Source organism: Bos indicus x Bos taurus, chromosome 5 (assembly GCF_003369695.1).
Source record: "Bos indicus x Bos taurus breed Angus x Brahman F1 hybrid chromosome 5, Bos_hybrid_MaternalHap_v2.0, whole genome shotgun sequence".
NCBI classification, from domain to species: Eukaryota; Metazoa; Chordata; class Mammalia; order Artiodactyla; family Bovidae; genus Bos; species Bos indicus x Bos taurus.
The window spans coordinates 36,311,144-36,332,286 of NC_040080.1; the positions used below are offsets into that span (position 1 = coordinate 36,311,144).

A 21,143-nucleotide genomic window follows, 5' to 3' on the forward strand; every position below is an offset into this window, starting at 1 on the left:
GTGTTACTCCTTTTAATGATGTCACTCATACAGTGAGATTCCCCTAATGCACTAAAATCTCTTTGTGATTTTCCTCATTATATGAAGTTAATGATTCTTGGGATTATACTCAACTGCTTCAACTCTTCTAAAGTGTAGCCAGTATTTTATTTTTCATTACAGATTATAGCATTCAGACCCAGGTAGCCAAAAGCTTTAAACTACAAATGCCACAGATAGATAGATATTCATTTTTATTTGTCTTAGGCTACATTGAGATAGTATACAAGGTAGAACTAAATGTATCCATTTAATAAACTGCACTAAAAGGAGTTCTGCAGGAAGAATTGGAATCTGTCTAAATGAAGTATTCAGATTCTGTAAGACCTTGCCAAGAATAGGTATTAAAAACAATGATTATGGGATTTAACTCTTACATAAACTATCTAAAACCCAATTTCTATAATAAAATCAAAGTATTAATTCATTTACCTCTTAAAAAGCTTTTTTATGTTGCTGGATGTATTTTTTTTTTTTTTTTTTTGGCCTAATTGCACTAAATATGCATTATTTAAGAGAAAGGAAACGCTGGCAGTAAAAGTAATATTAAATAATCTACCAAGGCATTCTCATGGAGTAGCAGTACCATTAAGCATTGGAAGAATCAGCTTTATATATAATTATGACTCAGTTACAGGCCTTAAATTTTTTAATTTCGTTCATACAGTGTAATTATTCAGTTTTCTTTTTAAAGACGCTTCATGGCCTGGTAGGATTAGAGAACATTCTACTGGTCTTGTCTAACCCTTCATATAGACTGGTGAGGACATGGGGTCCAGGTGGCAGGAGAGAGATCCTAAATAAGAGTCACTGACAGACACTGGAGCCAGGAACACACAGTGCTGTGGTCTTTGAAGCAGTGCATGCATGTGGGGCGAGTGTAACCTTGAAGATTGGTCATGTGGTTTTTCTGCGGGTAATTACAGTCATTTTTAACCTGAAAATCTTAGAACATTTTTATTCCAGAAAGCCAAATCCAGGGTGCAAAGACATTTCAGTCTCCTTGTTTGCCCAGGTATTTCGACAATAGTAACAACTAATGACGCCAGTGATAAAGAATCCGCCTGCCGGTGCAGGAGGCACAGAGACGTGGGTTCAATCCCTGGGTTGGGAAGGTTCCCTGGAGTAGGAAATGCAACCTGCTCCAGTATTCTTGCCTGGAAAATCCCATGGATAGAGGAACCTGGCGGGCTGCAGTCCATGGGGTCGCAAAGAGTTGGACACACACACTGACTGTCAGAACCTGTGAGGTGCTCCTGCCCTCCCCATTGTAGAAGTGAAGGAATGCTGTTCATCCATTCAGTAATTTACCCAAAATTAAAACTCCAGTCTGTTTGCTTTCAAATCTTCCAAGTTTTCAGCTGCATCCAAAATTCAGGTTTCCTTAAAGAAGATCATACACATATACTTAGAGCAATGTCATTTTTCAGCTTTTGAATTGCATATGTGGATGTTCATATGTGACATATCCAGATTTCCATTTATTGGACCAGTAGTTGAGGAAATACTGCTACTGGTCCAGAAGTTCATGAAATTAAAAAAGAAAACACAAAAAATAAATCTGTAGCTGTATATGCCAGTATTATAATTGCTAGATGGCAGGGTGAGGTTTTCTGGTAATAATATTAACTATTAATGGATACTTTTTAAAATTGAGATATCATTAATATATAGGGGCTTCCCCGGTGGCTCAGGGAGACCTGAGTTCGATCCCTGGGTTGGGAACATTCCCCTGGAGAAAGGAATGGCTACCCACTCCAGTAGTCTGGCCTGGAGAATTCCATGGACAGAGGAGCCTGGCAGGCTACAGTTGATGGGCTTGTAAAGAGTCAGACATGACTGTGCAACTTTCACTTTCATTGATATATAACATTAGTTTCAGATGTCTAATGGACATTTTTCACAAATTAATATCCATCTGACCCACACATCTTAAATGGAAATATTTAGGAAGTGTATTCAAACTAGTGACAGAAAGTCTTCTGAATGTTTATCTTCCATAATTACTGTTATATTCAGTATATTTTAGTATAAATATTATTTTATTCTATTTTTGTTCTTTAATAGTATCATTCTGCCTTGTTAATTTTTTTTTAAAGACTCTTTGAAGTTATTATTTATCAAAAGTGAACAGGACTTCTCTTCAGGTCCCACTTTTTATATGAAATTGTTTTGAAGGGTTGTTTTCATTGAGGTGATTTTTTTTTTTATTTGCCACAGGTGTACAGGAAGGTGAGGGCAGAGGAAAGGCCTGTCCAATGCCTGTTAGCTGAGTAGCAGGTGCTCCATTGGCTCCATGTCTCCCTTCAGGAGGAGAAACAGGGGCCCCAAGCTTCCCAAGTCCTGACGTGCAGGGAAATTAGCGGGATTCACCAAGTAGACATTTGCTCGAGTTCTGAAGTCCTTCCTGGTTCCTGGAACCAGGTCCTGGCTTCCAGCAGAACTCTCTAGTGATCTCCTTAGTTTCAACAGGAGGTCTTGCCCCAAACGAGGTCGGGGCAGTCAGACAGGAAGATAGGTTAAGATTCTCATTGAGGTTTAAAGTATAAAGATGATTTTCTAAAGCAAGTCTGAAGGGTATATGCAATTCACATCCCATATTTTATGTGTTACATATCTTAAGGAGTTCAGTATCTTCGAGTGAAGTTTTTAAAGGCATCATAGACTGGAATGTGATACTTACTGAGAAAACACAATTATCCAATAGGTCCTCTGTTTGGAGACATTATTTTAGCTATTACATATCTCATCTTGAAAATTTATTTTTGTCTTTTTTATCTAGGTCGAACTGGAAGGTACACGCTTATAGAAAAGTGGAGGGATACTGAAAGGCACCTAGCACCTCATGAAAACCCTATCATATCCTTAAACAAGTGGGGGCAGTATGCTAGCGACGTACAGCTGATCTTACGTCGCACAGGGCCATCTCTCAGTGAGCGACCCACGTCGGACAGTGTGGCTCGAGTTCCTGAAAGGACTTTGTACAGGCAGAGTTTGCCCCCCTTAGCTAAACTGAGGCCTCAGATTGACAAAACAATCAAAAGGAGAGAGCCTAAAAGGAAATCATTAACATTTACAGGAGGTGCCAAAGGATTAATGGACATTTTTGGAAAAGGTAAAGAAACTGAATTTAAGCAAAAGGTGCTGAATAACTGCAAAACAACCGCAGATGAGTTGAAGAAGCTGATCCGTTTGCAGACGGAGAAGCTCCAATCCATTGAGAAAGAGCTAGAATCAAATGAAATAGAAATACGATTTTGGGAGCAAAAATATAATTCTAACCTTGAAGAGGAGATAGTCCGCCTGGAGCAAAAGATCAAAAGAAATGATGTAGAAATTGAAGAGGAAGAGTTTTGGGAAAATGAATTACAGATTGAACAGGAAAATGAAAAACAGCTGAAAGATCAACTTCAAGAAATAAGACAGAAAATAACAGAATGTGAAAGCAAGTTAAAGGACTATTTGGCTCAAATTCAGACTATGGAAAGTGGTCTTGAAGCAGAAAAATTGCAACGGGAAGTCCAAGAGGCACAAGTAAATGAAGAAGAGGTTAAAGGCAAGATCGGGAAGGTCAGAGGGGAAATTGACATTCAAGGCCAGCAGAGTCTAAGGCTGGAAAATGGTATTAAAGCTGTGGAAAGATCTCTTGGCCAAGCCACCAAACGATTACAGGTAAGAACCTTTTTATAAAAAGAATGGTTTTTTTTTAATCTGTTTAAAAGAATATCTTTTGGCATCTTCTTTAATGATTATTCATTTTCCCTTACATTTAGAGTTAGAAACCTACCTTGGTTTATAAGTTTCTTAGAATTTCTGTGACTTATGACAATGCTAAGATAGGAGACTAAACCAAAGATGAGAGCTGGAGCCACAGGTCCTTTTCCATGAGAGCAGCTTTCTTAACTGTGGAAGTGGCAGCACTAGGTAATTGGAGACAGGAGATGAGAACCTCAGAGCAGGTGTGGACACTAATGAGGAGGTAGTGAATCTGACCTCCTCCTTTTAACGGTAGGGAAACCAAAGCTAAAGAGATCACCGAGAAGTGGTTCACAAAGGCTGTGTGGCTAGCTGTCTGCATATGTAATCGCCTCTCCTTTGTTACTAACCACGTCTTCTCTCCTCTCCAGAGGGGCAGGTTCCTCCCTGACTTTTTCCCATCTCTAAAGCACATACAGGAACGTTTATATTTCACACTCAGACCACGATCACTCAGCTTATATTTCTTGGATGCCTATTCTTGGAAAGACAATGTGGTGGTAAATGTTATGGGAGTTGCAAAGAGGTATCAGTTTCTAACAGCTGAAATGAGGAGACACAATTGATTATAAAATGGTTACTTAACATTTTTTTAAAGATTTTTTGGCGGGGGGGATGTGGACCATTTTTAAAGTCCTTTTTGAGTTTGTTACAGTATTGCTTCTGTTTTATTTATTTATTTTTAGTGTTTTGGTCAGGAGGCGTACCAGGGACAGAAGTCACACTTAACCACTGTGGTGCCAGGGAAGTCCCTGGCTACTTACATTTAAACTGAAGTTAAATAATATTCAGTAAAGCTGTTTAAAAATATTAAATAAAGTTAAATTTCTGTTTTAGTCATATTTGGCCTCTTTTCAAGTGCTCAGTAGCACATGTGTTCAGGGGCTCAGTTTTTGGACAGTGCTGGCTTAGAAGCTCTATAATCATGGATCAGAGAGTGAACCGTGAGGCTTCAGGGCACAATGGTTAGAAATTCAGACTGTGTGTAGTAACAGCATCTCCAAATAGCACCCGTGCACATTGGAGTTTGAGAAGAGATGCTTTAGAGGAGGAACAGTTCCACAAGCAGAGAAAGCTGAGGTTTCAGGAGGAACTGATAGGATTTCCTGTCTCTGCAATTCATTACGGTAAGAGGTAGAACTACCACCAAAATTTGGAAAATCAGGAATTTCTCAGTAATAGAAGGTTGTTAACCTATGATTGGTCAGTATTGTACTGTTCTGTTCAGTTGCTCAGTCGTGTTCGACTTTTTTGCAACCCCATGGGCTGCAGCATGCCAGGCTTCCCTGTCCTTCACCATCTCCCGGAGTTTGCTCAAACTCACATCCATTGAGTCTGTGATGCCATACAACCTTCTCATCCTCTGTCAGCCCTTTATTTAGACACTTAAGGGTACATTTGGAAATAATATTGCCTTGATATTACATACTAATTTATGAAAATTGTTATTAGTAAACCCCACTTCCTGTGAAAAGTATCTGAGAATCAAATTACTCAGATATCTCCAAGTACCCCCTACACTCAAAGTAGCAAAAAACAACCACTCCTTTCTCTTTTCTCTTCCCTCCTTACTGGTTCTTCAGACTCACCCAGCTTAGATGAGGCCCTGCTGCTTTTCCTTAACAGTGCCCTAAGAGAGAAAGAGAAGAAAGTCCATTTGAATAACAGAATGCCTCTCCTTGCTTTTGGAGCTTTCTGGCCATCCAAGCTTGTTCTTCTTACTTTAGAGCTCTTCAGTTCACAGACCTGCTTGTCAAGGATTTAAAAACCCCATAGTGGAAATCTTGCTTTCCTTGTGCTCTAACATAAATCTCAGTAAAGCATTTCATGAAAACTTAAAAACAGTTTAAAAAAAAACAAGGAGCCCAAATCTCATGAACCAAATGACTATTAATTTTGCTGTATATTATCAAGTAGATGGGCTTCCCTTGTGGCTCAGTCGGTAAAGAATCTGCCTGCAGTGTGGAGACCTGAGTTCAATACCTGGGTCAGGAAGATCCCCTGGAGAAGGAAATGGCAACCCATTCCAGTATTCTTGCCTCGAGAATTCCATGGACAGAGGAGCCTGATGGGCTACACACCATGGGGTTACAAAGAGTCAGACACAACTGATTGACTAACACTTATTATGAAGTAGATAATGGGGAAGTATAGTTATGAAGAGCTTAGCAAGATTGCTGTAAACACTGGGATAGATGGAATCCAGTATTTTATTCATGAAAGTCTGTAGACAAAGATTTATTTCATCAGGTCCATAGTGTACTCCTAGCAGAGGAAGGCATGACATTTAAAAGCACAAACTGAAGAAGCTGTTGTCTTTTACTTGCCTATTTTTTGGCCCATGCCTCAGAGTGAGCTTGACCTCCTCGGCCCAGTATGTCAATATAAACCGGGTTTGTTACAAGCACTCTTGTGAAAGTGAGCATCCCACATTTAAGCCTGTAGCAGGTAGACAGTGACCAGGATGTCTGTAGCTGGCCAATAGTGAATCCTCAAATTTTAGAAAAAATTTAACTTCCGTCTAGGACAAAGAACAAGAATTGGAGCAGTTGACCAAAGAGCTGCGGCAAGTCAACCTCCAGCAGTTTATCCAGCAGACAGGGACGAAAGTCACCGTTCTGCCAGCGGAACCCATTGAAGTGGAGGCCTTGCATGCAGACATAGAAAGGGGTAAGATTTGAGAAACTGTTTTTTCAAAACTTGATGTTCACTGTTAACTTTGAATAAACTGCTTACATTTGGTTGCAACATTCTCCTACTACTCAAAGCTGATTCTTGGGTCACTTAAAGAAAATTTTTTCTGGGAAGAATCAATAATATTTATGTTATTTATTTACTTAGATGGGTAGATATCCTATCATTAATTTTAAACTGTTTCCTTGCAAACTTTTCCTGAAATATGTGTGAGCCATGGTCTATTAAATTGAGTGGTAACTTCTCTCTGTTCCTAAAGCCCCTTCTTCCTCTCCTAAAAGTCTTTGTTATTAATTTGTGCTGGTATTTAAAAGACAGTTCTAAATCTGCCTATGCATATGATATGAGCAACCCAGAAAGAGAGGCACAGTGCTCACCGTTTTCAAAAGATCATGAACTCATCAGATGACTGGAAACTATTTTATCAACTGAGAGGGTCAAGCAGACTCAGCCTGTCCTCTCACCTAGAACCTATGGGGGTGCAGTCATTACTCTGTATCACTTGGTTCTTGAGAACAGGGAGAGTTCTAATTTCTCATATCCAGGTCACTGGTGCAAACATCAAACGATTTTCTCTGTTTCTTGTTTAGAGGCACCATTCCAGTCCGGGTCTCTGAAGCGGCCTGGCTCCTCTCGGCAGCTCCCCAGTAACCTGCGTATTCTACAGAATCCTATCTCATCTGGTTTTAATCCTGAAGGCATATATGTATAACATTACCTGTCTTCAGGGTGCAGATCCAGTAAAGGTACCAAGGACGGTGAAGATTATTCCTCCTTTGATTTTGTGCCAATGATGAACAGAGGATCTGTTTCACAAGCCACCGTATCTTTTTTCTGTCCTAAGTTGCATACCACTTGGAGCCATACCCTGTGCACTGATGCTAAAGAACAAAGAAACTGTGTTTTCACACGTCCACAGTGTTGACGTTTTTGTCCAGCAGCTGTAATGCCAAGCCTTCATTTTTATTTGTAGCATTTTGAGAGCATTAGGAAAGTATTATACAGTGTGCATACATAAATAAAACCGTGACTTAAGAGTGAAGAGAAATATGTGACTGACTTAGTTTATTTATTCCATGTAATCAATTAATGAGTGAATGTTGATGTTTTAATATTTTTTATTAATACTTATCCTGTGACTGAATTACATTATATACGGTGTGATAATGACTTTGTGTGCATGTCGCCAGACTCCACGCATTGCTGATTTACAGCTCCACAAGTATCATAGGATGCTCTGCCATTGTGAACCCATCCTAGCCACTGCTTAATTAGGTGAGAGAATTCAGGTTTTCTTTTTAATCTGAAGTTTAATCTTTCCTTTACAGTATTTCCAGCATAGGAATGACCGCATACAAAAATGGAAATATTTTCATGAAGTAAATTTTATATATATGTTTAAAATGTTTGCAGTGCTTCAGACACTGTTGAATAAAAATATACTTGTTGAATATCTCTCCAAACAGGCATGGGGTTTCCCATAACATGAGGTGTTTTGTTTCTGCCCTGCCTTTTATTTTAGTCTCATGGATCCTCAGAGTTGCCATAATAGACACGTTAGAGATGTCTGAGGATATTTTCAGGAAGGTTGCTTTAAGTGATATATTTTTTAAAATAACCCACTTTGTATGTATGGTCTATTGCTGAAAGCACCCTGGATAAGTTATTGCTTGCACATAATTTACTGTGTACATTATAAACGGTTGCAATTTCTCCAGTCATTTAGACAGAAAGTAGATTGGAGTTAGGTACTTTTTACTAAGGAAATAAAGTTAAATTCAGTGTTCGTTTTCATTAATTTTCAGTTCGACTTTTACAGGACATGAAGCTCCCTTTGTGCATATATTTTCTTATTTATAAAACCAAAAATGAGTCAACACCCTTCCCATGAGTACTGACCTAACTGAGATGCACCAGATTATCTGGATGGATGTGGTCAGATACCTAGCCATTTTTACATTCCCTCTGATCAGAATTTGGTACAATATAATTTAGACTTTATTCTAAAATTTAAAATAGTTTTTAATTCTGAGGAAAACATATTGTCTGTATTATTGACATGCAACAGAATAACAGTGGGTTAGTATATTAATGCCATGGTAACAATAAAAAGATGTAAGTTATACGCTATGCATGAGGGCAACTTTGGATGTTTTAAACATATTTGACTTATTTTTGGTTTAATGAATGCTAAGAATGCTGCTATATTTAGGTTTCCAGTGAAAATTTTTAAGAATGGCTATGACAATATATAGAAGCTTCTGAACTGAAAGTAATAATGCATAGTTGCCTTTTCTAGTCCAGCTAAATGGCAGACCTCAACTAAAGATATTTTCTTTGGGTTCTTAGAATTATCAAGTTGACCTTGCCATTATACTGTTTTTCAAAAAAACTTGATAAATCAATGATTCTTACCTAATAACCACAACCTATACACATTTGCTCTCAGTTTGTAATAGTTATTTCATATCTATATATATTTAAAAATTAGAATTAAAAAATCAAAATAATTTGTAGATTTTCTGATAATAATGGTTTATGTATGCCCGATATATGCCTTATTTTTAAAAGGTTCCATTCTATACTGGGTCATTTTGTTATTGTTGTTCAGAGAATTGAGATCTTATTCACAAAGAAAAACAATTTTTATAAATTGATTACATTCTATTTAAATCAAAACGTTAAACTGAAGACATATTAGACTTTGCAATTTTTCATTGCAAAGATGCCTGGGCATACCATGAAAAACACAAAGTCAGGATCCAACTCAATTGTTGTCAATTATTATCAGCATTAACCTAATAACTTTAAAGAAAGGCTGGCCGGATCCTGACAGTTCATCTGAATTTTCAAGCTGCCAAATAATCTTCACAGACCTAATTACAGATAGAAATACTATTTCCTAGATAAGAAGATTATATAAATGTGAATTTGATTAATACAATGAGCAACTGTACTTTTTAATCAGTTATATAACTTCTGGAAGTACATCTCTAAGAAATCTTTTCTAAGCCTTTTTTTAAAATAGAGGAAAGAAAACTCATCTCCCTAGAACATCTTAAAAATATCTTAGTCTATTTCTGATCATTTTTATCTATTGTAAATATAATGAGTTAGATTAGGTACCACATCTTTGGATATATTTCAGAGAGGGGAAGTGGGCACTGGTATGCAAAAATGCTAAATAGAAAATTTTGCATCTGGGGGAATATTCAGTTTCTGAATACTAAATTAGATTATAAGTTTTTTAAATTATTATTACACTGAAAGTTGTTTTATTGTGATTTTCTACAGGTATTAAGTACATTAGAAGATTTTTTTCCTTACCAAGGGATAATTTAAAATACTATTAGTATATTTGACCCTTTGGAGTGTTTGTCATCCTCAGAGAATGATCTGTAGTGGGTTGCCTCAGTCCTTTTTTTTTCTGATGAAATATTTTGGTTAGCTTTTTTTTTTTTCCCTGATGCATGGGGAATTTATATGTGAGATTTCAGTTGGTGTTAATAGGAGTTACCCAATTAATTAATTCCCTCAGCCATCACTGAGCTAGTCATCAATTTCTGTAGTTCAGATTAACTGTAGATGAGAGCTAAAACAAGACTAAGATAGTAAAAACACAGAACTTACAGTGTGAAATGTGAATATTAACAATGTGTAAGAAGAACAAAAAAGCACTCGCTTCCAGAACATAAATACGTGTTGTACCTGCACTAAAAGAATATTTTCTTTGTGAATAAGAGCAAAGTGGCCTTTCAAGAAAAGAAACGTCATTTAAATCCACTTCTGTGAACACCTTTCCAAGTTAGAACTATAATAACAGATTGAGGAAGTAACATGGAAAAGGAAAAAAAAACTCTTGACTTCAGGTGTGCAAAGGGCATGAGCAGATGGACGGTTCCCTGTGTACATTGCCTTGGAAAAATTGGGCCTTAATTTATATGTAAATAACAGTGCTGTGCTCGCATCCCTCTTCTACCTAAAGTTGTCTTTATTAGTCCATATGATATTAAAATTTAGCTCGTTAAGTCTTACTTTTATATTATGTCAGTTTTTTTTTAAGTTGCATGTTTATGCTGTTTGCTGCAGTGTTTTTCAGTTTGGGTTGAAGGCCATCAGCTGTATGGAGAAGACAAAACAATCACTATTGATTCAGTATTGCTGCTTTACGTTTCCAGAATAAGCTTTCGATGCCAGGACAGTGACTGCTTGAAAGCTGCAGGAGCTCTATTCCAATGCATTTTATATATTTTTAGAAACCAAATAAATGCAGATAACTATTTAGTATACTAATTATATTAAACCAGCAGAAATATAAAGGCAATAAAGTATATACATATATATATGGGGGGAGGGGAAAGGTTAAAAAAATAGGTTTACAGCCAGACGCAGTGATAAGCCCTAAATGTATTTCTCAATCTGTCTTTCTTTATTGACCCGAAGAGGATTTGAGTTGCTGCAGCTTTAAACAGAAAATTGCCATGTTCACCTACTATGAACCCATAAGTATGCTTTTAGTACTGCTTTGCTTATGTACAAGTAAAATACCTGTAATCTGTATTATATGTAATTATTTCTTTTCTTTTGACTGTCATTTCAAAATGTATATTTTCTGATAATTATCATGAGCTGTAAAACAAAGGATCAATATCTGATATTCTCCCAAATAATAAATTTTCAGGATTCACTGGGGCATTACAATTGCTGGCTTGTTTCTTTAATATTTTAAAATATAATTTTATTTCCTTTAAAAAAAAAATGCCCAAGAGAAAAGGTCTGCCTAGCAGTGACATAGAGTTACATTTTTCTAAAAGTAATGTTAATTATTATAGGTAAGGCATTACCTCTTGCTGCCAAGACAGCTGCTTCATCTAAGTGAAACTGAATTAAACTAATATGCCTCGCTTTTATTTCAAAAGTAAAAGAAAAATTATGTATTACTGTAGCTCTGTATTCCCAAATCTCTTTAAAACCACCAGTGAAAGGAAGAGAAAGAACAATTCAGGACTTCCCACGTGGCATGATGGGCACAGTAGGAGGTGTGTTCCACCATCCCGGAACTTTACGTAACTCATAAGTAGTTCACAGGGCCCTTGAATTTAGTCCTTCCAGATACTGAGGTACTTTCCTGTATCCCGTGATAAAACTGCGTAATCAGTTATACAGTAACCAGCCTCTACACTTTAACCACCTTATTTTTTTGACTGCGCTGCTTGACATGGGGGATCTTAGGTTACCCGTGCATCCTGATACTCAGTCGTGTCTGATCTCTGCATGCGTGTGCTGTCTCGTCCGACTCCTGGTTTAGCAAAGAGCCTTAACCACTGGACTGCCAGGAAAGTCCCTAATCGATTATTAATGTGAAAGTAACATCTGTGTATGTGTGCTCGGTCGTGTTCAACTCTTTGTGGCCCCATGGACTGTAGGGCTCCTCTGTCCATGGGATTCTCCAGGCAAGAATACTGGAGTGCGTTGCCATTTCCTCCTCCAGGAGATCTTCCTGACCCAGGGATTCAACCTGCATCTGTTGCATCTCCTGCATTGGCAGGCAGATTCCTACTAGGGCCACCTAGGAAGTAATATGGAAGTATATAAATGATCTTTATATTTTTTATAAGTAGAAGTTAGATCTTGATCATGAAACTATACATATGAATAATAGTATGTTATAAAAGCAAAGAGAAATGAGGAGTAGTAATTCAAAGTGTAAATTATTCTATGTCTTAGTTTGGAGGGCTTTTAGAATTTTAATTTCCGTCCTGTCTTCCTTACCTGGTGTCCACTCCACATGTTTGTGCTGCCTCCCTAAGGAAAGACCAGCAGAGTTCAATAAAACAGACATGCACGTGCTGGGCACATGCATGCTTTCTACAGACATTCAGAGAGCCTCTGCTGTTGGCCAGACACTGGACTGAAGTTAATATGATCTGTTTTGCACCTCAAGGAGGTTTATAGTCTAATGACCATCACTAAAGGAGGGCTTCACCCCAACCCAGGTTGTTGGCAAGCTCCAGAGGGGATGATGTAAACTGGAGAGGGCCGCCCACACAGAATGATGAAAAGGCTGGAAAGGCTAAGAGAGGAGATAGGAATCCATCCTGAAGGGCCTGGGTTGCCCTGGAAGTTTAGACTTTATCCTTAGGGCCACAAAGGAGTCTTAAGCATGGAAATGAAGTGATCGGATTAGCATATTCGAGAGATCTTTCTGACTGGCATCATGGAGAACTGCCAGAAGGGTCAAGACTCTTGGCAAGAAGGACCATTTACGAGCTCTGCAGGTGTCCGGGATACTGAACTAAGAAGGCTGTTAGGGTGTAGTCAGTAACAAGTTTTATTGAGCACCTACTATGCATCAAGAGAAGAGAAACAAACAGATGATGAACATCTGAAGTAGTAGCAAAGGATATGATGTTTAAATGGTGGAGGAGGGAAAAAGGAATCCAAGAAACCCCAGGTGTTTGACAGCGGTTTGCATCCTTAAATGAAAGGGTGGAAATGGTATTGTGGGTCTCAATGATGAGTAGTCCAGGTACTCTGTTCTGTTTGCTGAAGGGAAAAGCTGGGGACAGGAGGCAGGGAAGGGAGAGAATAAAGACACAGAGAACATACATTTGAGAGATGGGCCTTCAGGGAGCCCCTCCCAATACATATCCCCTGCAGCCTTTCCTGTGACAATGATGAGGTTTGGGGGAAAGCTCCTTGCAGCACCTAATTTAACCACCCCAGTCTCTTCCTCTGGAATGGTGAAGGCCTGTTTTCCCACATTTATACTTCACTTTCTGTTCTACATTCACCACTTTGATTCATCTGCTATGAGAACATGCCCAAGATGATGGAAAGGTCTGACTGGTCTAGAATGAAAAGAAGTGAAGATGGACAATACAAACTCACCTCTGTTTATGCCAAGTCAATATTTACAAGTTTCTTGCAACTGCTGGTGAAAAATAAATGAATTGGGATTTTATTGTTGTGTAGTCGCCATGTCGTGTCCAGCTCTTGGCAACCCCAGGGATTGCAGCACACCAACCTTCCCTGTCCCTTCACCATTTCCTGGAGTTTGCTCAAACTCCTGTCCACTGAATCAGTGATGCCATCCAACCATCTCATCCTCTGTCTCCCTCTTCTGCCTTCAGTCTTTCCCAGCATCAGGGTGTTTCCCAATCAATCAGTTCTTTGCATCAGGTGGCCAAAGTATTGGAGCTTCCGCATCAGTCCTTCCAGACTATTCAGGGTTGATCTCCTTTAGGATTGACTGGTTTGGTCTCTGCTGTCCAAGGGACAGTCAAGAGTCTTCTCCAGCACCACAGTTCAAAAGCATCAATTCCTTGGTGCTCTGCCCTCTTTATGGTCCAGCTCTAACATCCGTACATGGCTACTGGAAAGACCATACATAGCCTTGACTAAACAGACGTTTGTCGGGAAAGTGATGTCTGCTTTTTAACACACTGTCTAGGTTTGTCATAGCTTCCTGCCAAGAAGCAATCGTCTTCTGATTTCATGGCTGCAGTCAGCATCCACACTGATTTCAGAGCCCAAGGAGAGGAAATCTGTTACTGCTTCCACCTTTTCCCTTTTATTTGCCGTGAAGTGATGGGACCAGATGCCATGATTTTAATTCTTTTAATATTGAGTTTTAAGTTGGCTTTTTCACTCTGCTTCACCCTCATCAAGAGGCTCTTTAGTTCCTCTTTGCTTTCTGCCATTAAAGTGGCATCATCTGCATATCTGAGATTGTTGAAATTTCTCCGGGCAATCTTGATTCCAGTTTGTAGTTCATCCAGCCCAGCATTTTGCATAATGTGCTCTGTGTATAAGTTAAATATACAGGTAGACTGACAATAAACAGCCTTATCATACTCCTTTCTCAATCCTGAACCAGTCAGTTGTTCGATACAGGGTTCTAATTGTTGCTTCTTGACCCACATACAAGTTTCTCAGGAGACAGGTAAGATGGTCTGGTATTCCCACCTCTTTAAGAGATTTCCACAGTTTGCTTTGATCCACACAGTCAAAGGCTTTAGCATAGTCAATGAAACAGAGGTAGATGTTTTACTGGAATTCTCTTGCTTTCTCTATGATCCAGTGGATGTTGGCAATTTGATCTATGGTTCCTCTGCCTTTTCTAAATCCAGCTTGAACGCCTGGAAGTTCTTGATTCAACATAATGCTGAAGCCTAGCTTGGAGGATTTTGAATATAACCTTATTATAAGCGATCTCTAGTCTAACCTTACATGGGAGATTAAGTGCAATTGTCTGGTGTTTCAAGCATTCTTTAATACTACCCTTCCTGGGAATTGGGATGAGGACTGACCTTTTCAATCCTGTGGCCACTGCTGGGTTTTCCAAATTTGCTGACATATTGAGTGCAACACTTTAATATCATCATCTTTTAGGGTTTGAAATAGCTCTGCTGGAATTCCATCACCTCCACTAGCTTTATTGACAGGAATGCTTCCTAATGCCCCCTTGACTTCACACTCCCGAATGTCTGGCTCTGAGTGAGAGACTACAGCACCATGGTTATCCATCATTAAGATCTTTTTTGTACTAGTTCTGTGTATTCTTGCCATCTCTTCTTGATCTCTTATATTAGGTCTTTACCATCTCTGTTTTTTATTGTGCCCGTCTTTAGATGAAATGTTCCTTTGATATTTCCAATTTCCTTGAAGAGATCTCTCGTCTTACCCTTTCTGTTGTTTTCCTTGGAATTCCTAGTAATAAATGCTGCTTTTAAATGAGAAAGCAAATCATAGACACTTTAAGCAAAGAATACAATGAGCTACATGCTGTACAGCCACAAACAGCACACAGGAGGCTGGGCAGAGCAGGGGTGAGTAGTATATACGAGGAATGCCCCACTCCGCCCAGAGGAGCACTCACAGCACTGCCTGACTGCTTCCATACTATCCCCACCAAACACAGCTTGCATCAGAACCCCCAAGGACTAGACCCACCCGGGCCACCTCAACAGGTTTAAAAGGTCTCCTTTTTATTGAGCCTAAATAGATTTCCTTGCTGTTTCCAACTTTCCCTAAGGCCCAGACAGAAAAAACAATTTTTCACCAATGTGACAGCACTTCAGATACTTGAGGGCTTTGCAGGAGTGGTAGAGAATCCACCTGCCAACCCACCATCACCTGCAGGAGATATGGGTCTGATTCTCGGGTCAGAAAGATCCCAAGAGAAAGAAATGTCAACTCACTCCAGTATCTTTGTGCTATGGACAGAGGAGCCTGGCAGGCTACAGGTCATAGGTTTGCAAAGAGTCAGACATGACTGAGCAACTGAGCACACACACATCTTTGAAGGCATCTCTTATGCCCTCAAGTGTTCTCTTTCCCAAAGTTTAAATAGTATATTTTCCAGTCTCCACACTTGAATGTACCAAAGAGGACTGAGCATAAAACTCCAACGTCTGTGATCTGACCAGGTCAACATGGAGGAACTTGACTCATTGTTATGCAGCCTAAAACTCAACTGGGTGGGTGGTTAGGTTTTGATGAACCTTGTCTCATTATTGAATCATGGAGCTGAAAGTTGGCTAAAATCCTGGTTTTTGGTTTTTTGGTTTTTTACATTTTCTGCTGCTAGCCAAGTCTTTCCTGATTTGTATGTGTGTGGAATTGAATCTGGGGAAGCATGTGCAGAATCTTAATTTATCAGAATACTTATCATCCCTAAACACTCTGAAAGTAATAAATTCCAGAAGGAATATGTGGACTTTAGTCAAATTCATAACAAGGTTACTTTTTTGAAGGGCAGAGTGCTGCTGGAGCACATCAGAGGTGAGCAGAAAGCAGGAACAAGCTCCATCAAAGAGAGCGCACAGGCTCTAGAAGATCTAGTAGGCTTTCATCAGTCATGTTTGTTTGTTTGTTTGTTTTAATTTATTTATTTTTATTTGAAGGCTAATTGTTTTACAGTATTGCATTTGTTTCTGCCATACATCAACGTGAATTAGCCATAGGTAATATGGACATATTACATAGACAAACGTCCCCTCCCTCTTGAACCTCCTTTCCACTTCCCACCGCATCCCACCCCTCTAGCTTGTCACAGAGCACCAGTTGTACTTCCCTGAGTCATACAGCAATCCCACTAGCCATCTATTTTACATATGGTAGTGTATATTTTACATAGGGTAGTGTACATGTTTCCATGCCACTGTCTCCATTTGTCCCACCCTCTCCTTCCTCCCCCTCCACACCCTCCATACATCTCTCCTTTATGGTCTGCATCTCCACTGCTGCCTTAAATAGGTTCTTCAGTACCGTCTTTCTAGATTCCATACGTCAGTTCAGTCGCTCAGTCATGTCCAACTCTTCACAACTTCATGGACTGCAGCATGCCAGGCTTCCCTGACCTTCACCAACTCCTGGAGCTTGCTCAAGTTCACGTCCATTGAGTCAGTGACGCCATCCAACCGTCTCATCCTCTGTCTTCCCCTTCTCCTCCTGCCTTCAATCTTTCCCAGCATCAGGGTCTTTTCCAATGAGTCAGTTCTTCGCATCAGGTGGCCAAAGTATTGGAGTTTCAGCATCAACATCGGTCTTTACAATGAATACTCAGGACTGATTTCCTTCAGGATTGACTCGTTTGATCTCCTTGCAGTCCAAGGGACTCTCAAGAGTCTTCTCTTCTTCGTTCAGTCTTCTGAATGTTGAGTTTTAAGCCAGCTTTTCCACTTTCCTCTTTCACTTTCATCAAGAGGCTCTTTAGTTCTTCTTCACTTTCTGCCATAAGGGTGGTATCACCTGCATATCTGAGGTTATTGATATTTCTCCCAGCAATCTTGATCCCAGCTTGTACTTCATCCACCCCAACATTTCGCATGATGTACTCTGCATATAAATTAAATAAGCAGAGTGACAATATACAGCCTTAATGTGCTCCTTTCCTGATTTGGAACCAGTCTGTTGTTCCATGCCCAATTCTAATGGTTGGTTCTTGAACTGCATACAGATTTCTCAGGAGGCAGGTAAAGTGGTCTGGTTTTCCCATGTCTTAAAGAGTTTTCCACAGTTTGTTGTGATCCACACAGTCAAAGGCTTTGGCATGGACAGTAAAGCAGAAGTAGATGTTTTTCTGGAACCCTCTTGCTTTTTCTGTGGTCCAGCAGATGTTGGCAATTTTACCTCTGGTTCCTCTGCCTTTTCTAAAACCAGCTTGAACATCTGGAAGGTTACAGTTCACATACTGTTGAAGCCTGGCTTGGAAAATTTTGAGCATTACTTTGCTAGTGTCTGAGATGAGTGCAATTGTGCAGTAGTTTGAGCACTCTTTGGCAATGCCTTTCTTTGGGATTGGAATGCAAATGTATTATGTCTAATAAAGCCCATGATAAAAACCCCAGGTGGACATAAATGAAAAATCTATAGACTCTGCGGACCAAGGACAGTTATGGAGAGATTGTCCGAATGATGGTACAGCAAAAATGTCAGGACCTGGCATTTGGCTTAAGATCAGATTGACCCATAAAATTAACCATCAGAGTACGTGTGTATATTTAGATTATAATACATATAATATCAGCCAAATAAAACCCTTTCTTCTTACTGAATACCACTATGTACAAACTCTCCAGTATGTATCTCCAGTAAACCATTGGAATCAGTATTGCTATTAGACCATATTTCTCTTGCCAAGAGCTCTGGCATCAAATAAATGTATAGGATTTAAAGAAAACAGTGGATCAACCCTTTGCACAGTCCTCCCTAAGCAAACCCTCATGAAACTTCATGTCAAGCAACCAAATGGACGTTTAGGCAAACTCTGGAAAACCTGTTTGCTAGAAACCAGTTCATATCTAACCATAAGTCTCTTGTTTCCTTGTCTATTTCTTATTTTATGACATAAGTGAATGAAGAGAGAATGCTTCTGAACCAGATTTTCACTGCTTTTCATTTCTTCTTGCCTCAAAGTTATATCCTTGATTCTTCCAAATCAGCAAACGTTGGCATGCCCTTCAGGTCCATTCAGGGCACTTGTATGCTGATGGACATCATTCTGGAATTCTGCCACTTTGAGATATCTGTCATGGGGGTGGGATCCACTGGCAAAGGAGCTCCTGAGAGGATGGTGAGTCTAGATTTGTACTTTTCCTGTTGAGATGCTGGTAGAATCTGCACTGACATATCCACACATGACATATCAAGGCCAACAGATGGGGAAACTGGGAACAGTGACGGACTATTTTCTTGGGACCCAAATCACTGTGGACAGTCACTGCAGCCATGAAATTAAAAGCTGATCGCTCCTTTCCTGAAGAGAAGCTATGACAAACCTGGACAGCGTATTAAAAGGCAGGGACATTACTTTGCCGACAAAGGTCCGTATAGTCAAAGCCATGATTTTTCCAGTAGTCATGTACAGATGTGAGAGTTGGACAATAAAGAAGGCTAAGTGCTGAAGAACTGATGCTTTTAAACTGTGGTGTCGGAGAAGACTCTTGAGAGTCCCTTGAACAGCAAGGAGATCAAACCAGTCAATCCTAAAGGAAATCAGTCCTGAATATTCATTGGAAGGACTGATGCTGAAGCTGAAGCTCCAATACTTTGGCCACCTGATGCAAAGAGCCGACTCATTGAAGAAGAGCCAACTCTGAAAAAGACCATGATGCTGGGAAAGACTAAGGGCAGGAGAAGGGGGCAACAAAAGATGAGATGGTTGGATGGCATCACCAAGTCAACGGACATGAGTTTGAGCAAACTCCAGGAGATGCTCAGGGAAGCCTGGCATGCTGCAGTTTATGGGGTCACAAAGAGTCAGACACAACTGAGAGACTAAACAACAACAACATCCAGTCAGCATTTGAATATGCAGGTCTGCAGCTTGAGCAGGAAACAAAGCTGAAGATGGACTTACAGAAACTATCCACACAAAGACAACAGTTGAAAATGCAAGAAAACACCCCATCATAAAAAAAGTACAAATATATTTTTAATGAAAGAAGAGGTAAGATTTCTTAGGGAGAAGTATACATATTTGCTATTCCATATGATCAGAGGACCAGCAGTCTCGGGGACAGCCAGGAACTGTCTAGAAATGTAGTCTAACCACACTCCAGACTTCATGAGTTAGAATTTGTATCCTAATGCCAATAACATGATATTCACATGTATGCTCACCTTAGAGGAGTCCTGGAATTCACCCAGGAGAGGGCCAAGGGCAGGAGTTGAGGAACCATGTGCATTTATGAAGCTGATGGACACGAGACTTGAAAGAGACGAGGAGGAATCAGAAACTGAAAACATCAAGAGAAAAGTCATTGTCTAAGGGCAGATGATAGAACGCCAGTCTAAACAAATTGCACCAGGGTAACAAGATGATAGGAGGACACATTTTTTAAATTAATTTTATTGGAGTGCAGTTGCTTTCCAATGCTGTGCTAGTTTCTACTGTACAGCAAAGTGAACATATATCCTCTTTTTTTTTTTTTTTCCTTACCGTCTAGGCCACCCAGAGCACTGAGTAGAGTTCAGAGCTGTACAGCCTGTCCTCATTAGTTATCTATTTTATACATGGTATCAATAGTGCATATATGTCAGTCCCAACTATGAGGATAAATTTAAACAATGTCTTTTAGTTTTTAGTGTCTTTTGTCTGTAGCAACTCCAGATTTTCTAGAGAATACTAACAGTATCCTCTTTGCTCTTCTGGCCTCCATGCTCAGTTAGTTAGTGTTAGTCATTCAGTCATGTCTGACTTTGCAACCCCATGGACGGCAGCCCACCAGGCTCTTCTGTCCATAGGATTCTCCAGGCAAAAATGCATGTTCAGAAGGGATGAAAATATCACCAAGTATCCAAATATCTGAGCCCTTCTTACCTCTTAAGATGGCAAGTTGCTTTTTGTGTGCTGGTGAATTAGGATGCTGCTGCTGCTTCTGCTGCTGCTGCTAAGTCGCTTCAGTTGTATCCGACTCTGTGTGACCCCACAGACACCAGCCCACCAGGCTCCCCGGTCCCTGGGATTCTCCAGGCAAGAACACTGGAGTGGGTTGCCATTTCCTTCTCCAATACATGAAAGTGAAACGTGAAAGTGAAGTCGCTCAGTCATGTCTGACTCCTAGCGACCCCATGGACTGCAGTCTACCAGGCTCCTTCGTCCATGGGATTTTCCAGGCAAGAGTACTGCACTGGGGTGCCATCACCTTCTCTGGTGAATTACGGTAGGTGAAGTGAATTTTGAGATGGGAATAAACTGCCCTACAAATAATCTTGGTGATTTAAACCTAACAGGCCAACCTAGATGTCCATTGACAGACGAATGGATAAAGAAGATGTGGTACATACACACAATGGAATAATACTCAGCCATAAACAGAATGAATTTGAGTCAGTTGTAGTGAGGTGGATGAACCTAGAACCTGTTATACAGAGTGATGGTAAGACAAAGAATTTTTGTCAGAAAGACAAAAATGTTGTATGTTAGACATATCTATGGAATCTGGAAAAGTGGTACTGCTGAGCCTACGTGCAGGGAAGGACTGGAGATGCAGGTGTGGAGAATGGGCTTGTGGACACAGCGAGGTGGGGAGGGGGATGAATGGAGAGTAGCACTGACCACTATCATGTGTAAAATCACATGTAAAACAGCCACTGGGAAGTTGCTAAATAACACGGGGAGCTCCGCCTGGTATTCTGTGAGGACT

General features: G+C 39.8%; 1 protein-coding gene across 3 annotated transcripts in view; it reads left to right on the plus strand.

The window, feature by feature from the left end:
• RASSF8 (Ras association domain family member 8) overlaps positions 1-11,190 on the plus strand; it is a 136,777-nt gene extending 125,587 nt beyond the window's left edge. For all 3 annotated transcript variants that reach the window (XM_027541568.1, XM_027541570.1, XM_027541569.1), the window contains 3 exons: positions 2,822-3,711; positions 6,321-6,465; positions 7,080-11,190. In XM_027541568.1, the coding sequence (XP_027397369.1) occupies positions 2,822-3,711; positions 6,321-6,465; positions 7,080-7,201 (1,157 nt within the window). In that variant the 3' untranslated portion in view covers positions 7,202-11,190. The remainder of the gene's footprint in view (positions 1-2,821; positions 3,712-6,320; positions 6,466-7,079) is intronic.
• Positions 11,191-21,143: the final 9,953 nt, after the last annotated feature.